The sequence below is a fragment of the Oxyura jamaicensis genome, chromosome 3, assembly GCF_011077185.1.
Source record: "Oxyura jamaicensis isolate SHBP4307 breed ruddy duck chromosome 3, BPBGC_Ojam_1.0, whole genome shotgun sequence".
In the NCBI taxonomy this organism is placed as follows: Eukaryota; Metazoa; Chordata; class Aves; order Anseriformes; family Anatidae; genus Oxyura; species Oxyura jamaicensis.
The window spans coordinates 40,228,280-40,254,894 of NC_048895.1; the positions used below are offsets into that span (position 1 = coordinate 40,228,280).

At 41.2% G+C, this 26,615-nt stretch overlaps 1 protein-coding gene across 3 annotated transcripts; it reads right to left on the reverse strand.

The window, feature by feature from the left end:
• Window positions 1-751: 751 nt before the first annotated feature.
• GGPS1 (geranylgeranyl diphosphate synthase 1) lies at window positions 752-26,484 on the reverse strand. 3 transcript variants are annotated; one of them, XM_035320537.1, is made up of 4 exons: window positions 26,423-26,484; window positions 22,612-22,728; window positions 13,357-13,427; window positions 752-8,544 (listed from the first exon to the last, which is right to left on the reverse strand). In XM_035320537.1, exons 2-4 carry the CDS (start codon window positions 22,676-22,678, stop codon window positions 7,783-7,785), a joined length of 900 nt encoding a protein of 299 aa, XP_035176428.1. In that variant the 5' UTR covers window positions 22,679-22,728; window positions 26,423-26,484; the 3' UTR covers window positions 752-7,782. The 3 variants fall into 3 exon arrangements, with proteins under 3 accessions (XP_035176428.1, XP_035176430.1, XP_035176429.1); XM_035320539.1 differs by lacking the exons at window positions 22,612-22,728; window positions 26,423-26,484 and adding an exon at window positions 12,712-12,837 and having other exon boundaries at window positions 13,357-13,429; XM_035320538.1 differs by lacking the exons at window positions 13,357-13,427; window positions 26,423-26,484.
• Between the last annotated feature and the right edge of the window lie 131 nt (window positions 26,485-26,615).

Sequence of the window (26,615 nt, forward strand, 5' to 3'; positions counted from 1 at the left end):
CCATTTCTGACTTGTTCCCTGCTCCTGAGCGCAAACCTGAGAGCATGTAGTAGTGTGAGGAGCTGAACTCCACACTGGTTATTAGTGTGAAATAGAGCTTCTTTTGTTTTTCTTCTTAATCAGACATGCTTGTCTGAATGACGAAAGAAAAGGCATTTTCTGTCAGAAAGGAATCTGAGTGGATGTTCGGCCAGACCTGTAATTTTAACCAATCATTTTTCATTTGGCTTTTTTTTGTTGTTGTTATTTACATTAAGAGTTTTGACCTTTAAAACAACTAAATAAAACATTAGGTCAAAATTTTGAGTAAAAATTTATTTCATATGCCCACAAAGAAATAAATCACACTGTCCTGCTCCCTTGGTAGCTGAATGCTACTCTAGGCAGCAGTTGCAGTAGTAGCAGTTTATGTTCTTGTAAAGGGAATGTTCCCTCTGCTCTCTTTGGCGCGGGCCCCCACCCCCCCACCCCAAATTTCTTCCTCAACATTCCCCTGCTGTGCTAGAACAGAAAAGTAAGTGATCTGCACATCAGGAAAGGTGTTTAAAACAATGTTTGTCACCATCTTTCTGACCCTAGCAGCATGTTTATGGATAATTCAGGCAGTCTGAGAACCTACATGTGTATTGCTGACTTTCTGTATTTAGTATTTCTAAGACGATGCTGAAAATAGCATAACTTCCTGTTTATTCTGTTTCTTTGTACTGATTGTTTCTTCTGTTTTAGCGCTATAATCAACAAACAGGTACGGTTCGTCCAACAAACTTGGTTTTATTTGATCAGAAACAGAACAATGCAAATAAAACAACCAGACCAATGTAACGTTTTCACCTTTTATTAGACTTACAAGCTCCGCATTTTATAAATGCCTAAGTAGAAGATCTTTCTTCACAATTTAACATTCATTTTGGTTGACTTGAAATGCAATAAAATGGGTTTAAAGCACACTTTTTACATTTCTGGGAATAGGAATGACAATTCCTTCAAAAGGTTTTTACTGTGTTTTACTTTTTTACTGTGTTTTCACATCAGGCTGTGTAGCACTGTCCCATCCCACCCGCAAAAGGAAGAGAAAATAAGTAGCAATAGGTTCTTCAGTTAACTCCTACAGTTTTCTGTGGCTTTACTTCTATGTCTCTGTGCATTAACTTCAAAATTATCTGAAGTCCTATTTTGAAAGAACTTTGTGTTTCTTCCTTGCAAGCACTTTCATTTTTCTCCCTTTGATTTGTTCACAGGGCCTTGATGCCACACGCACCTGAGTGCTTAATAACTGAAGTCGATGCAGAGTTGTCATGCCTCCCTCAGCTAACAGAAGTTCACTGCAGGCTAACATATGCTAGACTACAGCAAGACAACAGGCCATCTTTTATATGCATTTCAAAACAGCATGAAAAAAGCTTACCATTTTTCTCTCCCTCTCCCCCCCCCTTTTTATGGACTTCAGTTATTAATCATTAAGCAACTTCTACCATATGGTCCAGAAATAACAATTGAAACTTTATGAAGAGTGAAAATAATCCACTGTGATCCAGAGAAGATACACGTGCTAACTGGCACCATATCATGTAATTCACATTTCCAAGGGAGTAAAGAGTATTTTCACAGATTGTTTTGGAGCAGAAAATTATCTTGGATTTCTCTTCACATCAGACTCACATCAGGTCATGTAGCGTTGTCCCTGGAAGTGTCATGTTAGGCCTTCTTGGGAGTTATCTCCCACGGCTCCCTATGCTGTAGTAAACTGAACTGCTCAGCAAATGCCTAACTATAAACTTTGCAGGTCATACACTTGAATGGAAGTGGATTCATGAATCCTGGATTATTCCCGGTGACACCAGCTGAACCACTAGCCTCAGTGACAAGAGTGAATGTGTACATGAAGCCAGTAAAGAAAAACATAAGCACTTAGATTTACTGTTTTTTTTTTTTAAATTATTATTTTTAATAAAAAAAAGCATCAAAACAATGACTTATTTTGTCACCTCCTCACCAAGTTGCCTTCTGAAATCATTTAAAAGAAACTGCTGCAGAAAAGGTGAACGCCGGTGGTGAGGTCTAGTAGAAGCCATCCAGGAAGAATGTTAATGTGAGGTAATGATCAAATCAAGTCAGCATGTAACAGATTGTTCAATTACTGTAGTTTTCTAACAATTTTTGTATTCTTGAAGCTAGGGAAACAAGGTACTCTTTGTTTTATCTGTACTTTTAGTAATATATGCAAGTTATTTACATAACCATCAGAATAAGTCATTTATAACTCTAGTATCTCTTGCATTACATTCAGAAAGCAAGAAGGGAAGCTCAGGGAAACTGAACACACTCTTTTGCTTTTCCTAACAAAGTGAATGAGATGCTATAAAACAAGGTGGAATTACACGAGGCAGCCTCAGGAGCCTAAAATGGGTATTCTTATTCTCTCAAATCCTTTCCTTGGCTCTGCTTCTGCCTCATCCACCTTCCAGCTTTGGCATTCATCAGGCTTTTGCTCAGTAGAATAATTCATTAACCTAGACCAAAAACAAAACAAAACACAACACAACAACAACAAACCATCCTCTTCTCCCTGGTTAGCAAGTTAAATTTTCATGGAAAGGCCTATAACGAGTGATACCACAAAAGCAAAATAAGTGTTAAAGGCAAACAGGTAGGAGAGGTAAAGAAGCTCCAACTACATGGAAAATGGCAACATAAAATGTTAAATGCTTTAGCTACGAGGAAATAAAAAAGTTTCTTCAAGATTGCAGAAAATCTTGGATTACTGTTGTAATGGCACAGGATGAACCAAGATTTAAAGTTTTAGAAGCAAACCAGACTATTTTGTCCAGGATCAAAAAGGAGTTCGACGGTATCGTGTGTGCTATGGCATTAGTAGCAAACCAGAAATACTGCTGAGGAAGGAAGAGAATTACAATGCAAGTACTGAGCAAATAATACAAAGAGCATAGTAAATATCAAACCTGAAACATAACATGATGAAATTAAGACAGAACTAGGAGCAACAGATGCCCACACAGCTCTTGTACATGAATAAAAGCCTGGCCCAATTCAGTGCTAGAGGCATTTGATTTTGAATCAATTTTTATATAACAAGGTGGGAAAATATACTCAAACCCATGCTTTTACACCATAATGTTAGCATTTTAACAAAAACTGGGGAAAGAAGCAATTAATATAGGAAATTTCCACAGCACAGAGGCATTTAGGTATTTAATAATTAGCAAAATCAACCACCAAGGTGAAGGCTTAAAGAAATACTGCTTCTTTCCCACTGCCAGGAACATTTTTGGAAATATCAACGTATATTTTCCACACCCTAAATTTAAGTCTTTGTTTGTGGAAGGCAAATAAAAATACAAAATTAAAGCTGTGGATAAATCACTGGGGAAAGTAAACTTGGAAATGACAGGAAACAAAATCTAATGAACTAGGTTACAGTTGTAAGGCCTTTTACCACTAGCTTTAAAAGCTCATGTCTGCACACACATCAGCTGCTAATCACATCAGTAATAACTATCACATCTCAAATTACAGACTCACTTAACAATATTAAGTATTAAATCTGATCCCGACCTCTGCCGTTTCTAATTAATTTCTCTTGCCATCTCATTCCTCCCACTCTGTTTTACACGAACTCATGTTTGCTTTGCAGATTACGCCTTTCCTCACTTCTCATTAATAAAGTTCTTTTTAGAGCTAGGCTGGAAGAAAGAACTAGATTTGCATATAGCATGGTGCAAGGTGGCATCTATCACAATTACAGGAGCTGGGGAACATAAATAACAATTTCCAAGAAACAGACTTACAGGAGAATACTGGTGAACAGACATGATAAAGAAGTGTGAACTTAGAGACATATGCACAGAAGTGCAGAAGAAAGGTTTATTGAATGGAAAAGGGATAGCTTTCACCTTTGCATGGTCAGTTCTTTGTAACCTGTGAGGTATGCTGCAATTTTGTAAGACTTTCATTATAGCATCTTTGACCCCTTGTAGAATGGTGAAGCTTAGCTTCTTATAACAAAAAATGTATCCTAACCTAATATGAAAAGTTAATGTAAGAAAATAAAAGTAGTAATTAAGTAGGTTGGGGTTAGATGTGAATTGTGAAAGATAAGAGTTAAGGATTCTTAAGCTCCTGTAAAATAGTCCTATTTCTATAGCCTGAACTGGATTACTACTTACACTAACCACAAAACATGAAAACAGCTGACTTGCTGTAGAACACGCGCTTTGCTCAACGTACTGACGTAGAAGAAAAATTAGTATCAGAGGTTATAAGGAAAAGCTTTATTAGTAACTGAAGTTATTGGAGATGCTTAGCCCATGTGTGCATTTATAACGAACATAGAGATTTTTGTGTGGTGGCATTTTTAAAAAATCTTTGCAACGTTCAGAGAACATGCCAGACCGCCTTTACACTCTGTTCATGAACGGGGCAGATACTATGCCAGTCACACCATACCTTATGCACTCAACTATGAAACTCTCAAAGTACTCTTGATGGCTTCTGAGGGAAAGGGAAATAATAATGCACAAAGACCACGCGTTTCCAAGTATTTTTACTGTCTCAGAGTAATGAGTTCAAGCAGTAGCCTTCACACATTTTCCTAGAGGTAAGAGTTTGCATCTTCCGCATGAGCAGCAATTACAAGGTTGCTTTACTAAGAGTTACACTAGCTGCAGGCATCTCCAGAATAGCACAGTATTGAAGCAGAGAATACAGAGACAGCTTCTGTGGCCGCAGGAATAGAAACTTCTCAGTTCAGTCACTGAAACAATGTGAGTGGTACTTATAGAAAGAAACTTCACTGAGGTACTCCAAGTTTCAATATTCAACTTTGAGGCTCAGCATGGAAATGAGTGGTTGTGTCAGCAGCTGGCTGATACGTACAAAGTTGCTCTTCGTGGGTTCATAGAACAGCCTGAGCTCGGAGGGAAAGGTGGAAGACAAGCGTATCTCCTCAGGGAGGTCCTGAAGAGATATCATTTTCATTACAATTGATGCAGGTAACATCAACCATGTAAGAGGCAAAGACAGATGTGACATCCAGCCTCTGAGAAATGCACTGACACAACTAAATTAGTTCTGCAGCCAAAGACAACTCTCACGCTGCTTCAAGAAGTTATTTACCTAACATGGCTGAACACCAGGAGCTTGTACCAGGGCCAATACTGGAGAATATAGATGAGGATACAGCATGTCTTCTGGCACCAAACATAAAATCTGCCTTGACTATGCTTCATGACGCTTTACTGGCTTAAGAAATGCAAGGGAAAGAGTCTGGCCTTTCCAGCTTCTGAATACATTAAGAAAAATCCTGAAAGGTTTTGATTTATTCCAGCCAAAGCAAAGAGCAAAATGCTCACGAGTAGAGTATTGTTAAGATACATCTTCAGAAAATGCTTTGACTACTGGTATCAAAAGCCTGGTATCAAAACACCGGACAGAACAGCAAAGCAGAGCTATCTGGTTTCTTGTTGGTCCAGCTGCCTTTTTCGGGGGTACTTTTCTCTTCTTACCTGTCTGTGGTTTAAAGGGCCCATAGCTGGAAAGCTTCCAGTGTACCTACTCTTAAGTTAATGGATGCATGTTTGGCAAGATACAGCATTAAATACTGGGAGGAGTAGCCAGAATAAACCAAAGAACTGACTACACAGCAGAAATCTCAGATGGTAGAAAAAAGTTTTAAAATAAAAAATCCTACTTCATCAAGAAAGTTTGATTACACAATTATTTACATCCAGCAACTGAACAAAAATGAAATGACACTAAGTGCACTTTACACTGTATATATAGTCATAATATCCTAGTTGGCAGAAAGATGTCTTACACAGTAAGGCTAGGAGATTCTCCTGACAACAATGTTTTTTCATCTCTCCACCATTCAACATCAGTTGCAACAGTGCTTGGAAACTCCTAAGACATGGCACAAAATAAACATTGCACTTCACTGCAGATGGTATTTTTCCATAAAATACTAAGTTTCCATAAAATACGAAGAATGTACAGGCTTACTACTCAGCACTACAAATTAAGAAAGGAAATACAGTCACTGTCATTAACATTAAATAAAAGATACCCTTCAACTTTAAGCTAGTCAAATCCTGGCAACCAGGTTCACTCAGTGAAAAGGCTACTTTGCTTAATCATAGGGCAGAGAGAGATCCCTCCTCAGCAGCAGATAAGAGGAATAAGCTACCATCTATAACTATGTAATGTCTCTGACTAAAAGCAGTCATCCTGATTTTTTTTTTTTTTTTGTGCTTGATCACTCTTGGAAGAATCCCAAGGCTTGCCAAAAGACAACATTATAGCAGCCTTCTTCTGTTAGTTGGGTTGAGGTAATGACTCTCCCTGTTTTCCAGGTACAGTAAGTGAACACATACAAACAGCTACCCTTCAGCTGTTAGAAGCCAAGTACCTCTGGCCATTTCTTTTGAGAGTGTGTTATCAGCTTAAAGACACTGCTGATAGCATCAGTCCCACCTTTGATCTGAACCTACATCAGAGCAAAACCGCATATGGTTGTGAAGACTAAAGAAACTGAACCTGGTTAAAGCCAGCCCAGCCAAGAAGCAAACATTTCTGTACGTGTGTACACACATGCAGAGATTTTTGTCACTCACCAGGCCATCCCTCTAATCTAGTTCTCAGTTCAATACGGGCATGCCTGTGTACATCATTCCAAAAACATTTAAATAATTAACAAAACTGAACTAGTATTACAGCTTGTAAAACAACAAAATACCGTACTTTCTCTTAGCCAAAAGTTACAAAATTTGTCCCTATTGAGAGGCCTATAACATGACTCCTGATACCAAATCAGAACATGGATGCGGTATGAATTATGAATCCACTCCTGGAGAACCCCCCCCTCAATTAAAAGCAGAGATTAAAGAGACCTGCACCAATCAGTGTCGTAAAGTTACCTGCTGTGAATCTCATAACAGCACCTTACTACGTTGCTATTTGCAGCTACATGCTTGAGATCTAATGCATAGATTTAAGTCCCAGGCTACAAAATATTTGTTAGCTTTAAAATCTAAAACCAGGCAATCAAAGCAATTCACACCAGAGCTGGAATCAGTGGCAAATTCATGCTTTTCTGATGTGATAGAACATTCTCCCTAAGTTAAGCAGAAGTCTCTATAAAGCTAACACTTCAGTCTGAACATTAGTCTCACTTGGATAAAAAATATTTTCCACAATTTGTATTCCCCTGGAAGTATTCTCAGACACTGTACAGGATATTCACATTAGGATTAAGCAAAGATCCATCTGATCTTCACAATTGTAACTTGTATTTACAATGCAACACTTGTACATGCATTCTGGTTGCAAGTATCTTGTGTTATTTAACACTGCAAATCTTGGTTTACTAGAGCATTGCTTAAAAACACACAAGCCACTCAGGTTACTCAGATTTAATTTAATATGGAATTTCAGGCAGAAGCCTACAGTAGCCTGGTTGAATATGCACCATATGAGAGTTCCAGGGCTGAAGTAATGCCAATGATTGTGTAAAGATCACACGGATCCAAAGCTTGTTTCAGTTCTAGTACATATGCTTTAACAAAGCCATCTGCAAGCAGCTACAATTCAGACGGTATAGATAATAGGATATATCACAATTCTTGGAGACCAAATTGGTTTCAGCAGTAATTTCTGTAATGTGGCAACACAAGTAGTTTTAAGTGAGACTGATTATCACACCTTTCAGACAAGCTAGTCATCTTCCCATTTTAAAAAGCTTCCATTCACCCCCAGGAGATAAATTTATTAGTTTTCAGTTTCTTTGAACATTTTGCTCAGCTGTTCAACTAGTGCTACAAGCTCAGGGTTTCCACCTAGTGATTCAATTTGTTTATAGGCTTCAGATTCAAGCTCTTTTAACGTATTCCGAGTGTACTCAAATGAACCCACATTTTCAAGGTAATGCACACAGTATTTTTTTATATCTATGTTTTCTGTCCTTTGGCGTAAAATGTTTTGCACCTGAGTACTTTCAGGTTTTGACCAAATTGCATGAATGGTTGGGAATGAGAACTTGCCCTCAGTTAAGTCTTCACAAAAACTCTTGTTTTCACTATATTCTTTGGAGTGCAAGTTGGCATAGTCATCTCTTATTTGGAAGAAGAGACCAAGTGTGTTAAGAAGTGGTTTTAAGTCTTCTTTATAATTTGAGAAGAGCTGCATGAGGCCTACAGCCAATCCAAAGAGACCACCTGTCTTTTGTAGTACCATAGCTTTGTATTCAGCTTCTGTAGGACAAGTGTAAGTATCTCTCCAGTAAATATCCAAGCCTTGACCTTTATGGAGTTCCAGTAGCTGACGGGTAAAGACTTTAACAGCATCTGGGTGATCAAGGGTTAAGACCTTCTCTAAGCCAAGGAAATACACATAATTAGCACAGTTGATTACTGATGGAATTCCATAGATACTGTGAGCCACTGGAAAGCCCCGTCGTAGCTTTGAGTTATCTTCAATATCATCCACAAGCAGGCTTGCATTGTGCAACATCTCTGTCACTTCAATAATAACCTATTTAAAAAAAAAGATTATTATCTCCTGCTGCAATTTAACCTCCAGTTTTGTGAGACCTTATTTAAAATAGGAAAAGTTTTAAAGCATGATATTCTTCGTCACCAAGGCCCCCCATTAGACCACTTGTTCTTACTATTACAGTTTTATGTAAAAATTGGTTTGCCATTTAGTCCTGGACTGTTTTCAGATTCCAAGTGAACTTACTCCCCAAAGTGTTTCCACATGCCTACTCCTCTTCATTGCTGCTACAAATAGTCCTAAAATAGGCCATTGTCTAGCAGCCATGCAGTAACGTATTAGAAACAGAAATAGAGCAAAGAGAACATACATGATGTTGCAACAAGTCTAGGTTTACTAATTTGAGATATGCCAGAGACAGTTCTTAATTTGAGGTGTCATCTATGAACACATCTGCCACGTGCACCTTGTTTTGATAACTAGAGATTTCACCTTTCTTCCTCCAAACTTTGGGTAGTTATCTTTAATGCTGAGTTCCTAAAGGACATCGGCTGTTTTCCAAATGAGGTTTTGGAGAATTCCTGGTAGAAAGGCATTATCTACGACTTTTTCGAAAGCTTCTTAATCATACTTGTTACACTTGACAGACCAACATCATGCACCTGCTGAGGTACTCGGTAAGCTGTTCACAACATCAAGCTTGGAGCTGACTATATTCAACAAACAGTAAGCCGTAACAGTTCCAAAGCAGGACACTTCAACAAGAGCTTTAAGCCCGTATATGGTTTTCACTGCAGTACTCCTACGCAAGGAACAGGTATACTCAGCACCTGCTTAAATGGAAATAAATTTAGGCATGTAAAACTGCATATGGTGTAAACTCACTGCAAAAACAGATCTGATAAAGATATAATTTTGAAGCTACTGAGCCAGTTACACTTGCTAGCAACAAGCATCGCACTCGAGCACTCATCAGAACAACTGCTGCTAAAAACCATTAAGGCCATCATTTAAAAAGTAGCAAGTACCTCTTATGTTTGTACTTGGTGGGTGCTGTAGGAAGTATCAAGAGGGACTTTGCTGCTGCAAGCGTTTCTAATCTACCGTTTCTAAGCCACCTAGTGTTCAGTGAACACTGTCCCCAAAGGTTAAAAACTGAAATCCTGCAATCTAATTGTTTGTTTGTCCAAGATAACAACTGTAAGAACAAGCTACTTAAGCACTAATGACTCATCTAGGAGTTAGAAGTGAGGACTACTTTGACCTGCAAAGGTACATTGTTGCCCAATAGCTTTAAAGTCATAAAGGATAGAGTAATTATAAAAAGCAACTTTGCAATGCCTATTTTTCTGAATATTGCTTCAGTTCATTATGTCATTTTCAATACTATCAGGAAAGTTTCCCTGTGAATTCATTGGATGAGCCTACTCTAGCATTTCTTGTTAGCACATTTCATACCACTTTCAGTTCTGTGAACTCTTAGAGCTTCTAGACATTTAAGGTTGAATTGAAGTAACTTAAGTAGTGCTTCATGACTGTTTGAATTATCTTGTGAGCTTTCATAAGGAAAAGCAGTGTCAGAATGCTTTAAGGTTGGAAGTGAGGCAGGAAGAAGTTTAGACAGCAGAAAAACCTTATTTTCTAGAAGATACCAGGAAACACCTGAGGAAATGAGTAAGACTGCTCTTCATAATGAAAACAGAAGACCAACACAGAGCAACTATGCTTTCTTACAACCCAAGCCCATCTAATCTGTGACTGCTGAAATACCACTTTCAACACACAGATTTCTACCTTCTTACCTGCAATAACATTAAGTTTTACTTGGCCCTGTTCCAGGCCACTTCAATGCTAACTTAGAAGAAAGTCAATCTGACAGATCTTGTATTCTCTAACTCAAAAAGCTGAAGTGACTCAGTGCAGCATAAGATGAGCACTAAGGATGCAGTAGGTAGAAAAGAGACCATGTGGCTGAGAAAATAGTAAAACAATGGTAGCCAATAGTAAAGCTTATTACCAAGGAACAGTAGCCTCAACTGTATTCATCCAGATAAACTACATGACGATAAATAATATCAAAATTCAGATCTTTAATAGAATACAAGTAACTGGAAGGGAGTCAGGCTGCTAGACAACCGGAAAGACTTAAGGTTACAAGAGATTCAGAAAGATGACAGGTAGTCACCCAGACCTCAACAACCTTACATTATTAAAATGAGTACAATTATAGACAACAGCAGTAACAATTTCAGCAAGATTCAAAAATGATAGGGTCTTGTTTTTGCCCTGAGGTGACTCAGAGAATCACAAACCACTTAAGTGGTGAAGGAGACATTACAGCACCAGTTTGCTTCATAAAGATAACTAAAACAAGTGGTCTAAATTTTCTATAATGGTTACATGACTATCTGTTTAGAAGTGACAGGTAGAACTGGTTACTTCTGTTCACACTGTGGTACTGCAGTTTTAATTATCTATAGTGCTTGAAAGACAATGGACTCCCATCATCACTGGTGCTCAGCAAAAGGGTAAGAGGCTATAACTGCAGACTGCAGTGCAAGAGATTCCAGTAGGTCGTAATTGAAAACTTATAATGAAAGGGATTCACTAGAAGAGGTGCCCTGAGAGGCTGTACAGTCCACACCTTCAGATTTTCGAGACTCAACAAGGCTCTCAGAAGCCTGAAGCAGCCATGGAACAAGCCCTTCTTAGAGCAGGTTTGACCTGGATAACTACTAGAGACTCCTGCCAATTTGAATTTCGATCTATGATTTTAGACTAAACCCATGCAATACAAGTACACTGGTTGCTGTAATACATTTGTCTAGCTGGAAACCAGAATAAATCTGGCTAAGAGTTATATGGATAGATTGGGTTTGTGTGACAAGGGCTTGGCAGCAGGAGGGCTGCAGGGGTGGCCTCTGAGAACTGCCGAGGACCCGCCCCATGTTAGGTAAGAGCCAACTCCAGTTGGCTCCAAACAGGATTCAGCCACAGCTGAGCCAACAAATGATGCTGGTTGTGCCTCTGGAAGAACAGATTTAAGAAAGGGAAAAAACTGCTGTGCAACAGCAGCTGGGAGAGTGAGGAGTGAGAAAACAGAAAAACAGCCCTGCAGACTTCAAGGTCAGTGCAGCAGGAGGGCAGGAGGTGCTCCAAGCACATAGCAGCCCTGCAGCCTGTGGAGAGGCCCCTGGTGGAGCAGGCTGTCCCCCTGCAGCCCATGGGTCCCCACATGGAGCAGATCTCCATGCTGCAGCCTGTGGAGGAGCCCCCAGTGGAGCAGGTGGAAGTGGCCTGGAGGAGGCTGCGGCCCATGGAGAGCCTCCGGGCCGGAGCTGCAGCCCGTGGAGAGGAGCCCACGCAGGAGCAGGGGTCTGGGGGGAGCTGCCACCCATGGGGAACCCATGCTGGAGCAGTTTGCTCCTGGGGAATGGATGGACCCTGTGGTATTGGGCCATGTGGGAGCAGTTCTTGAAGAGCTGCTGCCTGTGGGCAGCCCCCGCAGGCTCAGTTCAGGAAGGACGGCATCCCGTGGGAGAGACCCCACGGGGAGCAGGGGCAGAGAGGGACCCTGAAGGAGCAGCAGATGATTAAGTGTTCTGGACTGACTGCAACCCCCATTCCTCTGTGCCACTCAAGAGGAGGAGGTAGAAAATAGATGGGGAGATAAGGTTATTTTAGTTTACTTTTAGTTTCTCACTGCTTTAGTCTGTTAGTAATAGTCAATAAATTATGTTATTCTCCTTACACTGAGTCTGTTCTGCCTGTGAAGATAAGGACAGGGAGATTGGTCACCAATTATCTCAGCCCTGGAGCCCTTTTCCATTGCATTTCTTTTCCTCTTCCTTTTGGCGGGGGAGGGGAGTGAGAGCACGGTTGTGGTAGAGGTTAGCTGTCCATCAGGGTGAAGCCACCACAATGGATAAGGTTGAAAAAAATAAAATTACTAGGAGATTAATGTAGCCTCTTCTTTCACTGTTTAAATTACTTAAGCCAATTTGCTACTCAAGGACTATGAAGTATCACACAAGCTACCCTAAAGAAGGCTCCTTCAAACACTAATGGTCTGCCTGACCATTAATGAAATTAGCTAGGGACCAGGTAAGTGTCAAAAAAAAAAAAGAAAAAAAAACCAAACTACCAACCACCATAATAACTACCAACCACCATAAACTACCAGCCTACTTTAATTCCTTACGTTACCTTGGATACAGAGTACCTTTTGCACCCTAACTAAGCAGTCTGGCAAAACTATAGTCGAAGCAAAAAGGGGAATTTTGCATTTTAGAAGCCAGTGTTTAAACACACAGCTGTACATCTTGCACAGGTCTGTCCAACAGGGGGAAAAAAAGTAATATTCCCGGTCAAATGTTTCTCACTAGAAAGTAAGGACTCTAGACTGTGTAAGAAGTCCACCTAAAAGTCCAGAAGAAGTGGTTTATAAAGTTCACTTGACTACTGGCTTTGATATTCTTGTCTCAAAATATTAAGAGCTTATTCTCAATCACTATGTGTAGTTGACAAGGTAGCCATCTAGGTTCTTTCATAAGTCATGGAAAACTCATTGTTAATAACCAAAGTGGGTAACAATAGCAGCTGCTCATCCACAATTCAAAGGGTTGAGCACACTTGAAAAGCAGTAACTGTTCTACACAAGACAAACTGTGGAAATTGCTTCTTTAGTGTTACACTACAGCCAAAGCTTTGCACTAGTTATTTTGCTGAAGCCATACTTTATACTTGGAAATTATGTAGCGTAAATTAAAGAAGTCTTAAAAACATTAACAACAATGCTATTGATATTCTTGTAAGAAAGATAACAGCCCTTTAAAAATAATTAGCTAGTACCTGTATCTTATCTTCTGGAACATTCAGCCAGTGATTAAAAGCCTGTGACAGTTTGGTTCTCACTTGTTTACCTACAATTAGAAAAAAACAAAAATCGCATGAAGTTCATTATTAGACAACAATTTGTCTTAAGAACTGTTAACTGATTTGAGAGCAGTAAGCTGATAAGCATGACCACTTGAAAGGGTAAGATATATTACACTAAGTTTGTAGCTTGTTTTCCTCATTGTATTAACATTAAAACTCAAGTTGCTGATTGTTGGAAACATTTCACAACAATACACAAACAATACCATAAAGCAAGTATTTACATGTTACTATTTAGTTTTGTCAGTTTAATTAGAAAGTGATCTTGCATCTGTCAGTAACCTGTATAGATCAGCTTGCTACCTCTGAAAGCAAGACCTAGTTTGCCAGGCACGTTGACTTTGTGTAAAATTAGAACGTTTCAAAAAACTACGATTCATTATTTATTGAAGATGTGTATTTGCTGAATATTTATTTCCTCTCCATTGTCAAGTTTTTCTACTGTAGTACTCTTCATTTGCTACTGACTTTGTAAAGACAAAGAAGTGACATGTAACATACTTATTAAATAGCTCTATACAACAATCTAATTCTGAACAGAATAGAATTTCCCAAGATTTCAGACATTTCTTATACTCTAGAAGTTCACCTATTCATAATGGGATGTTCTGCTTTTTCTAACTCAAGTTTGGCAGAGAACCAGGCAGTCACCTATTTCAGAGGAACAAAGCACAAGATTAGAAATACAAATCTGGTGTTAAAATAAGTATTATTATTCATTCCAGATATATTTTAACTGAAGGAGTTGATTTTAAAATAAGTTAGCCTATGTTAACAAGTTAATCTTGTCTATAAATTATCGATGCCAGCTTTCTTTAATAAATTGCTAAGGGTCATATACAAATATTTATCCAGTGTGTATATTGATCTTTATTGAACAATTTCATATTGATCAGTCACTCTCTACCCACACAGGCTGTGCAGCTTCAAACTTTTAAGAAGCTCAGCTGAGCTTAAGACCTTCAAGTAACAGCAAAATGTTTTCACTCAAAGAGCCTGCATACATAGCTTACATCAGCAAGGTCCCTGGAAGCAGTTTCCAGCAAACCTCAAAGCAGTGCAACCCAGATAGTGGGTTCCATATTACTCCAAGACCTACTGAGAGACATAACCTAAGAATGATTCCGCAATATCAGCCCTCACGTTAATGATGCCATCCTGCCCGCACCACTGAAGAAGTTGCAACATCTGAATCTTTCCCCAAGGCTTCTATTGCTGTGTGACCAGCATGTACAGAACAGAGTAACTGATGTGGACAGATTCACTTGCAATCATACACTGTGGAGAAATCGCACAGGATTTCTCCTCTTCTAATCAAGCCACCAAGATGTAAGCAACAGGTTTGTGGTTTGGATTGTGCAGTGGGGGGTTATAACCTTCCTCATTTGCTCAAATGGCTCCAATTTTTACTCAGTTCTCAGAGATTTTTCACTATTTCCTGTCACCACCACCTTTTGGTTTTCACTAGAAGTGACTAAAGAGAGCCTTGGCTTCTGGCTGCGCCCTGTGGAAAGGGGCACTTTTACCTGGGCATACCCTGCCTTTGGCTCACATTCTCCATTTTTGTTTCCTGCATTCAGTTTCAAATACTAATAGCTTTTTGCAGGAGGGCCGGATGACTTTGTTTCTGAAACAGCACAACTGGTATCTTAAGTTTCTCATGCCAGGCTTATTCTCTATCAGGATAAGTATCTACTTCTATTTTTTTTTAAACCTGTGCATTTAAATCAATAATTCACTGACTTAAGTTCACCACTTTAACATGGGTAACCAGAGCTCAAGTTTGAATGCAAAATTAGAGTTTTAAAACATCTTACATTAGCTATGCACCATCACTAGTTCAAGTTAGATCTGCTTCTGACAGCAATAGCTCCTGTAGATGTCAAGGATTTGAAATTCTACCAACATTCAGAGTTTCCTCCTCTTCTTTCCTTCTCACCCACCATGTGGGTGGATCAGATTTTGGCCAGATCCGTTCCCTGTCTTACTGCATATTCATGACCAAATACTGCAGAAAGCAGGGTCAAGACTCCCTGCATCAAAGGCTCAACTTTTTTTTTTTAAATAATAATTGCATGAGTTAACTGAGGAGGAAATAATCACTCAAGTATTGAGTGTAACTGTTACAGCTGTCTGCCAAATTGTACAGCTTGCCAGGTAAGCATAGACAAATATTTTAGTACATCCATAAAGAAAACTAGTCAGAGATAATATCACGTTAAGAAAGCATACCTCATCTACAACTGTTTAGTTACTTTAGATTAAGGAAAAAAGTAGCTGTTGCATCAATATAAGCATTAGGCAAGCTAATTCTGTTTTTCTGAATACGTTTCCTAGAAAATATACTTAAGGAGCGCTAGATATTCAGTAACAAGTTTTATTTCATCATGAGGTACATAACTACCAGCATGTAATCTAAATGGGCTGTTAATATATACACACTGGATTTAGCCATTTAGCTCCTCAGTATAGACTGCATTTGAATTGTTAGACTTGTCTACCGTGTTCTAGTGAGGCTGTCTAGACACTGACTATTAAAGGAAAGGAACACTATCTGTATAGTGGAGCATTAATCTTTCCTTTTACAGGTGCAGATTTGCTTTTGTGAGCCCCATTATTGCTTCATAAATGCTATTGTATCTTGTTCCAAAGTCAATCCTAGCAGGTCTATTTGATGTTAAAGCAATTTTCTGTATGCATGTTTTATGCCTACAGTCACACTATGATGACAAGAGACCAAACCCCTTCAACATTTCATATATTAAGGCTCCATTCTTTGCCTCCAGCCTTCCCTTCAGACTAGATGGCCTATAGATGCTAGGACAACATTAAATGGAGCAAAACTTAACACCACCATAATGACTCATTTTCCACTGTTATGTATCACAACCCTCTTGACTCATCTAAGCAGACTCTTGTACAACTGAACACTGTCCAGATCTAACTTCCAAAGTTCTTCTACCTACTGTACCCAGCCATAATTATGGACAGTACTGCAAGACCTTTTTAAGAAGTTTATGCTAAATGCACTGTTGGATCTGCTGAAGATCCCAATACTGCCCTAATCAAGCAACAACTACACAAAACTTGTGTTCTCTTTAGTAATGCAGGGTAGAAAACAAGGTAGGAAAAATATTACAAACGTAATAGACCCACTCTGACAAAATAGATAATTTATATTAAAATAATCTATAGGGATAAGAATGCAAAATCGTTATCCTAGGAACAAAGATTCCGTTAAATTAGAGAGGTCACACTGAGGACAATCCCTCCCACCTATTTAATCAGATAAGAGACGCTTCTCTAAAATCAGACTGACTACACATGTGTTTATATCTATGATTGTTCTCCTGATAGAGTACAGACCCAGAGCTCATAGACCTCCTGCTCTGGACAGGCTGCTGATCAGTATTTCTTTACACATGCTGCATTAAAGTGACCTCAAACTATGCCCTTAAGGCAGCACCCCACTTAAGAGTGAGGATATGTGGAATGGGTTGAACAGCATGGGGAAGAGCAGAGGGACTATTAACCTAGCCCTCATTAGAGCCTCACTAAGCTAATTCAACTCATTACCCCAGCAGAGAGCTGACTGCTTTTTGCTAGGCTAGCTTTCTGCCAGCTTTATGTACTGAGTCAGCTTATAAAGCAGGTCTGCCAGAGTTAGTACAGGCTAAGCAGCAGATGCTGAGAGCTGGGGGAAAGGGGGCATCACCCTTACGGATGAATCGAGCTATTATATTACCTCAGCTGTATTGTGCACTTCCACGTTTAGCTCTGTCCTCTGATGGGTTAGGGCTAAATGGGGCCCTGATCAGATCTCCCCACACAGCTACAAGAACACTACAGCCGGCACACGTGAACTGCAGGCACGCAGGCAAAAAGAGCAGGCCCATCCCTTTAAACCTGGGCAGCCACTTGGGACAGATTACAGCCACTGCAGGATTGCCTAGCTTAAACTCCCACCCTGTTCAAAATAGGGTTAACTAGTCCAGGGCTGTGATTCCTTGTTTCCTCCTCTCACAATGCTGAATTCCACCATCCTGTGGTCACTGCAGACACAGCTGCCCCCAACCTTCACATCCCAACCAATTATTTGTTTTCAGAGTGTGAAGTCCAGCAAAATGCCTTCCCTCATCAACTCGTCGGTCCTTGATGCATTCCAGAAACCTCTAGGATTGCCAACGCCCTGCTGTGTTGCTTCTTCTATTAGATATTGAGGTAGAAGTCTCTCATGAGGACAAGTGCCTGTGAATGAGGCTTCTTCCAGTTGTCTGAAAGCTTCATCTACTTCTTCCTCATCAGATGGTCTATAACATAGACCTGCTGTATGTCACCCATATCGATCTGCCCTCTGATCTGGAGCCTGATCTGAGAGTTTATGGGTTATCTGATCTGAGAGTTTATGGGTTAATCTAACCCAAGTTAGAACTCTGCACAATTCAGCTGCTCTTTCACATAAAAAGCCAACTCCCACTCTTTGCCATCCCAGCTTTTCTAGACAGTCCGTATCCATCTGCAGCTCTCTGGCTATTCCACATCCAATATCCCAGTAGCTTCGTGCAGATATCTAACTTAATTTATTCCTCATGCGTTTGTGTACAGGCACTTGAGAGTCACCCAGTCCTACAGATTTCCTAGCAAAAGCGTGAGAGCTTCCTGCATCACATTGCCCTGTTATCACTTCCTTATTTGAATGCATACATCTGGGTTGGACTCCCGTCAGCTCTGTTCTGCTAATTATAAGGTCCAGTTGTCCACAAGAGATTACAGTCTTTGCTTGCCAGTTCATCACTTCCTTGCTTTATTTTGGGTAGTCTTATTCTTCCATTACCACTTCTAATTTAAGTATCTTCTCAGGTCAGTCAGCCAGTGCCAACTTCAGTTGGTGGATCCCAGCTCCTTCTGGTAGTCCTTGATGCACAAAAGGAGTCCCATGATCATAAAACCCAAATCCTTACTGTTGATATCAGCTGTGCAACTAACTGGTTATTAACAGAAAGGATCTGCTTATTCTTCTTGAATAGGGGAGGAGGGGAGAAGAGCTCAGGGATCAAGGAGAAAAAAAAAACACTTGGTCTCTTGTGCCCATCCCTCACTCCAAAAGCCATGTAATATGTTTGATAAGCTCCAGGTGTCCCCAGCTATATCCACTAGTGTTCAAGTGGAAGACGTGCACGGTTCACTAGCCTGAGGATCAAACACCCCTTGGTAGTCTCTCCAGAACATCCCTGATCCAACCTGTCCAGAAGCAGCAGGCCTCCTGAAGATACCAGCAGGACAGCAGCCTCTGTCCCCTGCAGGCGGCAGCCTCCTCACTACTAGCACTTGCTGGCACAGCTGCAGACTGACATACACAGTTCTAGCTATTTGTTTTCCTCCGGTGTACTAAACTTACCTGACAATTGCACACCTTCACGATGAATGGGAATCTCTCCTGGTGCCAGAAGCCACGAGCTCCCAGCTTCCACCATCATGCAAGTCTCCATTTTCCAACCTGACAGACACTCTTTTTACCCCTCTTTCAATGTATTCAGGGTTTCAGGATCCTGAACCCGAAGGGCCTTCAAAAGATCCTGTCGATCTCCTTGTTATTTCTGATGCTGTGCAGCCCGCTGACCCTCTTCCACTGCTCCTTTGCTTGGTGGTAGCAGCTTTTCCACTATTACACATCTTTTGGAGGCTGGGACACAACTTTCCCCTGGCCCAGTGGGATTCCTAGGCACCTCTGCAGTACAAGACCTGGAGAGATGCCACCTCCCTGAGAAACACAGCTCAGATTGAGGCCACTGATGTGTAAGGTGCATTTGCTCCAGTGGTAGAGATCATGCCCTGTGGCACACGGCCACCATTAATAAGTGCTCATACCATGTTCTCCATTTCTGGTCTCCTTCTACATGAACTGCTGCGCAGACAGCTACATCTGTTGGCTGCCTGTTAGCTGTATTCTCTTTTAGAGAATATCAGAAGAGTGAGAAAAAACATAGACGCTATTAAAAAAATAATCTGTTTCAGTAAGTTCAGAGGCTACTGTCAAAGTAAAGCATCACCTTAGTCTTGCTACTGCTGCTTCAAAACTCCTTCACCAAGCTGGTTAAGTTCAACAACACAGCAGAAAAAGATGAAAAGAGACTAGAAGCCAGTCTTGATTGTTCAACAAGCTAAGCAAGCCCAGAAAGACTGAAGCCACAGCAATGCACATGAAAGGGCAGATGCAGAGTTATGAATAGGATCAGAATCTATCCTTTTCAATAGCAAGCCCCTTTACTCCTTAGGGCTGCAAAAACAGCTACTCCTGTTAACCTCGCTACTCAGAGATGAAAGATTCTTCCTCATCTGCGTGAATTTAAAACAAACCACATTATTGGCATTTGTGAAATTTATTTCTACCTATCACACTTTGTTTACCCAAGTAAAAGGCAGAATACTAGACTCAGCAGAGCACTGGTATAAACTAGTATGGCAGTTTAATGTTCTACTACTGAAATATTTTACAAGAAAAGTTACTGTTTCAAGATGTATGCTCTCCCAGGCACTAAGTTCTGTTAATGTTTATTCCATCATTAGCGTACTAACTGTTAAAATTGCAACACACAAAAAAGACTTAAGCCCAGTAGTTTTTCTAGCCTAGTGTCATAAATTCAAGCTTGTCTGTTTCTTTGACTTCTATGTATCACCTCAGTTACCATTAAAGTAACATTTCATTAATGGCAAGCAAAATAATCAAGTTTCTCTTGTTTTGAGAGATTAACCCTTAACATCACTATAAAAGTTTGTATTCTTACACTACAGGCAACATTAGCAGACATTTACTTTTCAAACCATCTCAATACAGTTACACAATTCTTTATGTAAGAGTTCTGATACACATCTAACTTCATTCAAGTTTTCACAGGTTACTAAACCACTGGGAGACTGTTTTACAACTGGTCCTACAAGAAGATAAGCAACTGGATTTTGAAGGGACCTCATCGTATGTATCTCACCAAACTGAGCTTTCTCCAGAAGCCTCTCAGAGCTCCAGATGATCCACAAGAGAAACAGCTCTTTGGCCTCACCCTTGTGCCACTGCAGTGACTGGACAAATGATAACCATTCTGCCTGTCAAGTTTTCCAACAGGTTAGGTGATTGATACTACCTAATCATCTGGTTAGTGAGCTGAGAACTGGCACGAGTTAAGATGCAGGAGAATACTGCCAGAAGGAAGATGGAATTAAACCGCCTCTTTCAGCAAAAGCTAGTTAGATTAGCCCAGGCATCTCATCTGGGCTCCACCCTAATTATGAACTGCTAGCATATGTCTCATTTTTCCCTTCACCAAGCATCAGTGCTTATACCGATGCCAGGGCTCACACAAGTAGCTGGCTCCTACTGATTTGTGTTTGGCATAGATCACTTAGGGCAAAGCCAACACTTCAAAAACCAGTGAACATCCAGCTATATGATTATGAACACTTACTGCTTCCACTGTTACTCCGTAACAGTTTTCCACAAGCACGCAGCATTTACCTGTCTAGCTTCGGAGAATTCTTCCATTCCAAATTACAACACCATTCCTTCGTGGTGTATCTTGTCTCTCACCTTCCCCAAAGCATGAATTAACAGGAGATTCACATGTCCACATTCAGTGGACAACCAGATTTGTGGTATTTTAGCAGGACAGGACAGAGTGCTCGCACTGTTCATCCATATAACATTATAAGCCATTGGGATACAGTGATTAGGGTTGAACACACCATGAAGTACGGGAATTTAGCCACAGGAATGAAGGTGGGAAGGTTAAACCAGATGCATCATTTAAAGTGAAAGCTAATTGAAGAGCTATTAGTCAAGCACATATGCCTAGAGAAGATGGTTTTCTTTGTCTTGGCAGTTTTTTATCTCATGAATATTTGCTACTAGGTAGCTGAGCTTTCTTTTCCAGCAGCTACAATTTCTTAAAAATAAAAAAGCAGCTAAAAACACAAGTGGGGTTATGATTTACTGTGTTTATGTCAGATAATCTAACCAAACAAAAACCCTCCTTTAAGATGGTGTTAGAGAAGTTTCTTCAGGACCAGCTCTTAGAAGGCTGTCGTCTGGAGTATCATAGCTTGATTCTCAAATAAGTCTTCTAGCAAAATCACCACCCGGTTTCACATATTGAAGTGAAAAATACTGTGAGGAAACAGGAACAACTTTCTGGCATCATAAAAAGGAGTGTTACTGCCAAATTCTTTCCTTCTCTACTTTTTCTACTCACATAGTATCAGCTGCCAAGACCATGCAATCATTAACGTAGACAAGATGCTCCTGATATTTGTAAAGATGAATAATGAACTTCAAAACACGCGGGTTGAAGACCCACCCTGCTGATAATGCAGGTCTTGTTGCTGATGTATAAAGCCAGTTAGTACTGTACCTGAGATTAGTTATGCTGTTTGTCTAGATAGGTCTCCTATCCCCAGTCAGATATCATTTTGGTCAGATACTTTCCTTAAATATTTACCAAACTCTGTATATTTGTTAGTTCCCCCAGAATTTGATACAAGTTGGACAGAGGCTTCTCGTTGGCACGCCCATACATTAATTCTCTATCAAACTGCCTCCTGCATTCTACTAATAAAGCTGCTATTCAAGAAGAAAAACTTCATCTCAATGTGCTGCTAGTGACCTAACACCAGACAAAGACTGGCAGATCCTCTGGCTAGTGAAGCAACCCAGAGACAGCAAAAATCAGCCAAAAGCAAGCCTGGCTCTACACATACCAGGGTGAAGAAATAACATAAAAGCAGCTAATTAAAACATATACACACAATCCATCAAGTCTAGTACAGCAAGCATATAAACTTTGTGCTGGCTACGTTTCATTCTTCAAAAATGGAATCAAGTCTTCAGTGCTTGCCCTTATCAGTTTCAGTAAGAAGCAAGTCAGCGACTCTGAATGGAAGACAGAGCAAATCCAAGACGACTGTGCTGCAACAAACTCAGGTGCTGCTGTACCAGTTTCACCAAAAGGATAGTTTTACAAGAGAAAAAAAAAAACAAATCAACACTTTTCAATATTTTTAATTATTCTTAACTCCACAAATCAAGAACAGGTAAACTTCTTGGCATGTATTTCCTAGAAAAAAAGAAAGATGTTAGAAAAACAATTTTGATTTTTACAAGAGTAAAAGTAAACTTGCCTGGTAGTTGAAGTAAATACTGGTATGGCTCTAGGATTCTTTTAGATGTTTCATCCATCCCATCCATGTCTTTATTAGATAAGACGTAGTTCACTGTTAAAGGAAGGATTGTGAACACTATTTAATTAAAAAAAAAGTTGAATTAACAAAATAAAGGAGCATACAAATATAAGAAGTTAATGACCTCTAGGCTAGGTGCATGTACTACAGTTTTGAACATGATGGTGACTACTACCTTTACTATACGAAAAGCTTCCCGGATGGCATTTAGACAAGAAGCAAGTATGTTTTAAATACAGGTTTCTTAAATTATTCATGAATAGCTTAAGCCAACTCCTAGCCTTTTAGCTTACTTGGACTTTTGTATATATTAGAGGTCTCAGACAACAGAGGAATATTTAAAACATCAGCATTCACAACAACGGAGCTCCACTATAAGGAGTTAGAGAAGACACTCAGTATACAAACCCTCGTACAACTAATATGATTAGACCTCCCTAAGCTCTTTCACCACAGGAAAATGCAGGTGCCTAAGAGCAGAAGCTACACCTTACTCCAAGGCAACCTAAACAAGCTGAATACTAGCTTGAGCCTTTTGACAGATTCCTTCATCAGGATGGATGTTTCAGAAGACAGGAATGCACTGCTTTCCTACCACTGTTTAAGCATACAGACATATTCACACACTTTCCCATACACTACATACATCGTACTCTCATAGTAGATCTTTTAAGATCCACTCCCTTCATTGTGCAACAATTATCTATTGATTATTTTTAGTTCACATCCATATGGTCATACATATTGGCATTTTTTTTCCAGACTGCTTCCTATAATGGATTCTCTCTCCTTTCACCTCTAGCCTTCCTGCTGCACTGCAGATACAGCAGCTCAAAACAATTCTTCTAATGTCATTTTAAGACAGGAACTGCAGCAGTAGCGTAACGTCTCATGCTACTTCAGCATCATTTCTCAGCTATTTAGCTAGCATCCAGGAAAGAATGCGTTTTTCCCCCCTCTTGGAGCAATTAAGTAGTTTTATAAGTTACCTATAAAGTAATTATTTTAAAGTGACTTTAGAAGTACAGACTGGTGCATTTTTAATGTTGGTACATTAAGAGGAGTGGTTGACACAAGTGAAATACAGTATATTCCAGTCTTTCTCAGAGTCCAGCAATAGGTTTCCCATCAACAACTCAACGGATCAGTATTACAGTCATTGCTTCCCCTTAAGCTACTTAGACCAACTGGCATTCCTCAACACTCAGGAGCTTTCCCTTCCAGTGGCAGCTCCATCAGTTCTTGTCTATGGGTCCCATTCCCCCCCTCCGGACCCACATGTATTTGTAGCAGTACAAACTTGTGAACTAATCTGCATTGGTAACTACTTGTGAGCTTAGGTTCGGATCAATTCCTTTATCTGGTTCGCTGCATGTATTCACCCAATTTATCAACACTTCAGGGGCAAGAAATGCTATTTAAGCAAACACAGTTGCTACTGAAATGCTTCTAAGACTGCACCTTTCTGGAAAGCTTTGCAGTTTCTTAGCAGTAACACCACAGTCAGAATTACAGCCTTTCCATCTTACCCCGTGGTGTACCAGAACAACAGGCTGTCAGGCCACACTAATCTAAGCAGGGCTTATCTGACACCCTCAGCTCCCTGCTGTTCTTACCTTATTGGTACAGCTTCAGAGATAGGAACTGCTTTCAAGCTAAGACTGCCACTGAGAACACCAGCTGTAAAACGGTACCCATCAAGCTTAAGTCTCAAAGGACTTCAGTGAGGAAGTGAAATAAATAAATAAAAAAGCTTATCACAACCCATCCCCAGATATTTTAAGGAGAAAGAGATGCTCACAGAGTCGGATATACAGAGACACTATCGAGTTAGCCACCCTCCCATGACGATTAATCAAAGTCACACGGATGGTTTAGAATTGAAAGTGTTTAGCGAGGGGAGATGCTGGGGTTGGAATTCCTTCTCTGTGAGGGTTTCCCACTAACACTGTGCCTACAAGGGTTGAGCAGTTAGCACACAATGTAGCCGCACAAAACAAAGAATGTGAAGATTACTCACCGGCCATTGCCTTGACAAACTTCTTAGAAGTAAACGTTAGAGTTCTTCCTCTCCCCTCAGGGAATGAGGGGGTTTCCTCCCTGTCCGTAGGGCACTAACACAGTATTCAAAACTCCCCATCTGAACTGAAAATTGGCTAGTATTACCCAACAAACTAAATCTACCTTTCGGGCAGTACTAATAGGAATCCACCAAAACACTGCTTATTGCAATAAAAATTAATCAGACATTCTTCCCACAAGTGCTAAGACTTTATTATTATTATTAAAGCAGGAAAGAATTACAGTTTACAGTTGAGCTTCATTTTCGTTTTGAATGAAAGCAAAAAAGGTCTGACAATGGTAGCAGCTTCACTGAAATCTCTGTAGTTAAGCTTTCCTGGGCTGCTATGCTACCTCCAAATGACCTAAGTAGCTTCTGCTAAGGGAAAGAGAAAAGATGTGAACCCTCACAAGATACCTACATGTCTAATGCACCCACCAAAACAAGAACGGTGAGCAGAACAGCCCCAGAACTTATAGAAAAATGGACACTCGATAAAGATATCTAAATGAAGGCATCTACAAAGACCTATATGCCAGAATACCATGAAGCATGAGACTGTGCAAAGAGCAGAAATGTTACTCAAGTTATCCCATTTAACACATTGGAAAGTGCCTGGTATTAAGGGTTTCCTGCCCACGTAACGACCAATTTACTACAGAAGTTTAGCTGTTGTGGAAAATTTTCCCAAGACACTTACAGACAAGATGTCAGCCAACCCCTTTTAATAAGAAGGGAAATCGCAAGACAACAAGCAGCAAGTGAAAGGGAATGCGAGGCCTTTTGTTAGTGAAAGCGGCAGGAACGACTGCACTTGTGCTTGTTCAAAGAGATTAAAGCAGCTCAGGCCATTTCACTTCGTTCGGTTTCCTTTCAGACACTTCCTGCATTTCAGCTCAGGCAAGGCTCAGGTCTCTTTTGGGTTATTTCTCAGCAGCCCCATACAAGCACACAGAGCAGCTGCTTGGGGCACGGCCCCACACCCACGGCAGCCGGCCCGCAGAGCTGCAACAAGCCTTATCCCCGGTGATCTCTCTGGGGACACAAAGGAGACGGGGCATTGTCTTCCAGAAGAGGAAACTACTCTAAGACAACGCCTGGAGCTGCGCGGCCTGTGCGAGGAGCTAAGCAATACCAACTCCAGGCTGTGCGCCAAGAAGCATCCTCACTCCGGGGCTCTGTAAGACGGCGCTTCAGCCCACCCCTCCCACCCTATAAGTCCCCCGTTTGGGGAAGGAGGGATGAAGATGACGGGGGCTCTCCAGGACAGCACACAGCTAACAGGGGGCCTTACACAGCAGCAGCCCCCGAGGCAGCACACCTGCCCAGCAGGCGAGAGCAGCCCCGAGGAGCAGAGAGCGGCAGCGGGCAGCCCCCAGAGGAGGGTAGCCCCCAGAGGAGCCCAGCCCCAGGACTGGGGGCACGCAGCCCGCGAGGAGTCTGTACGGCCACCTGCGCCCCAGCGGGCGCACCCAGACCCCTCAGGGCTGCGTACCGGCTCCCAGCCCCTACCTAACCAGCGGAGCCCCCCGGGGCCGGCGCGGGGCTGGGGGCGAGGCTCAGAACCCGCCCGTGCCCGGCTCCCCAGCGCCATTTTAGGGCGAGCAGCCCCCCCAGAGACCCCCTCCCGAGCCGCCGCCAGCCCCAGCTCCCCCGTTCCGGGAGCGATCCCCGCTCCCCGCCGCTTACCTCACGCCGCCGCCAGCCTGAGCAGCCCCGCCCCGCGCGGCGGGTCCCGGCGGGAGGCAGCGCAGGAGGGAGGAGCGCCGCCCCCTTCCGCCCCGCCGGGCGCCACCTTCCCCTCTTGGGGGAAAATGCGCCACCGGAGCCGCACCGCGCACGCGCCGGCCCAGCCCCCTCCTGCCATTAGCATTCGGCTGGG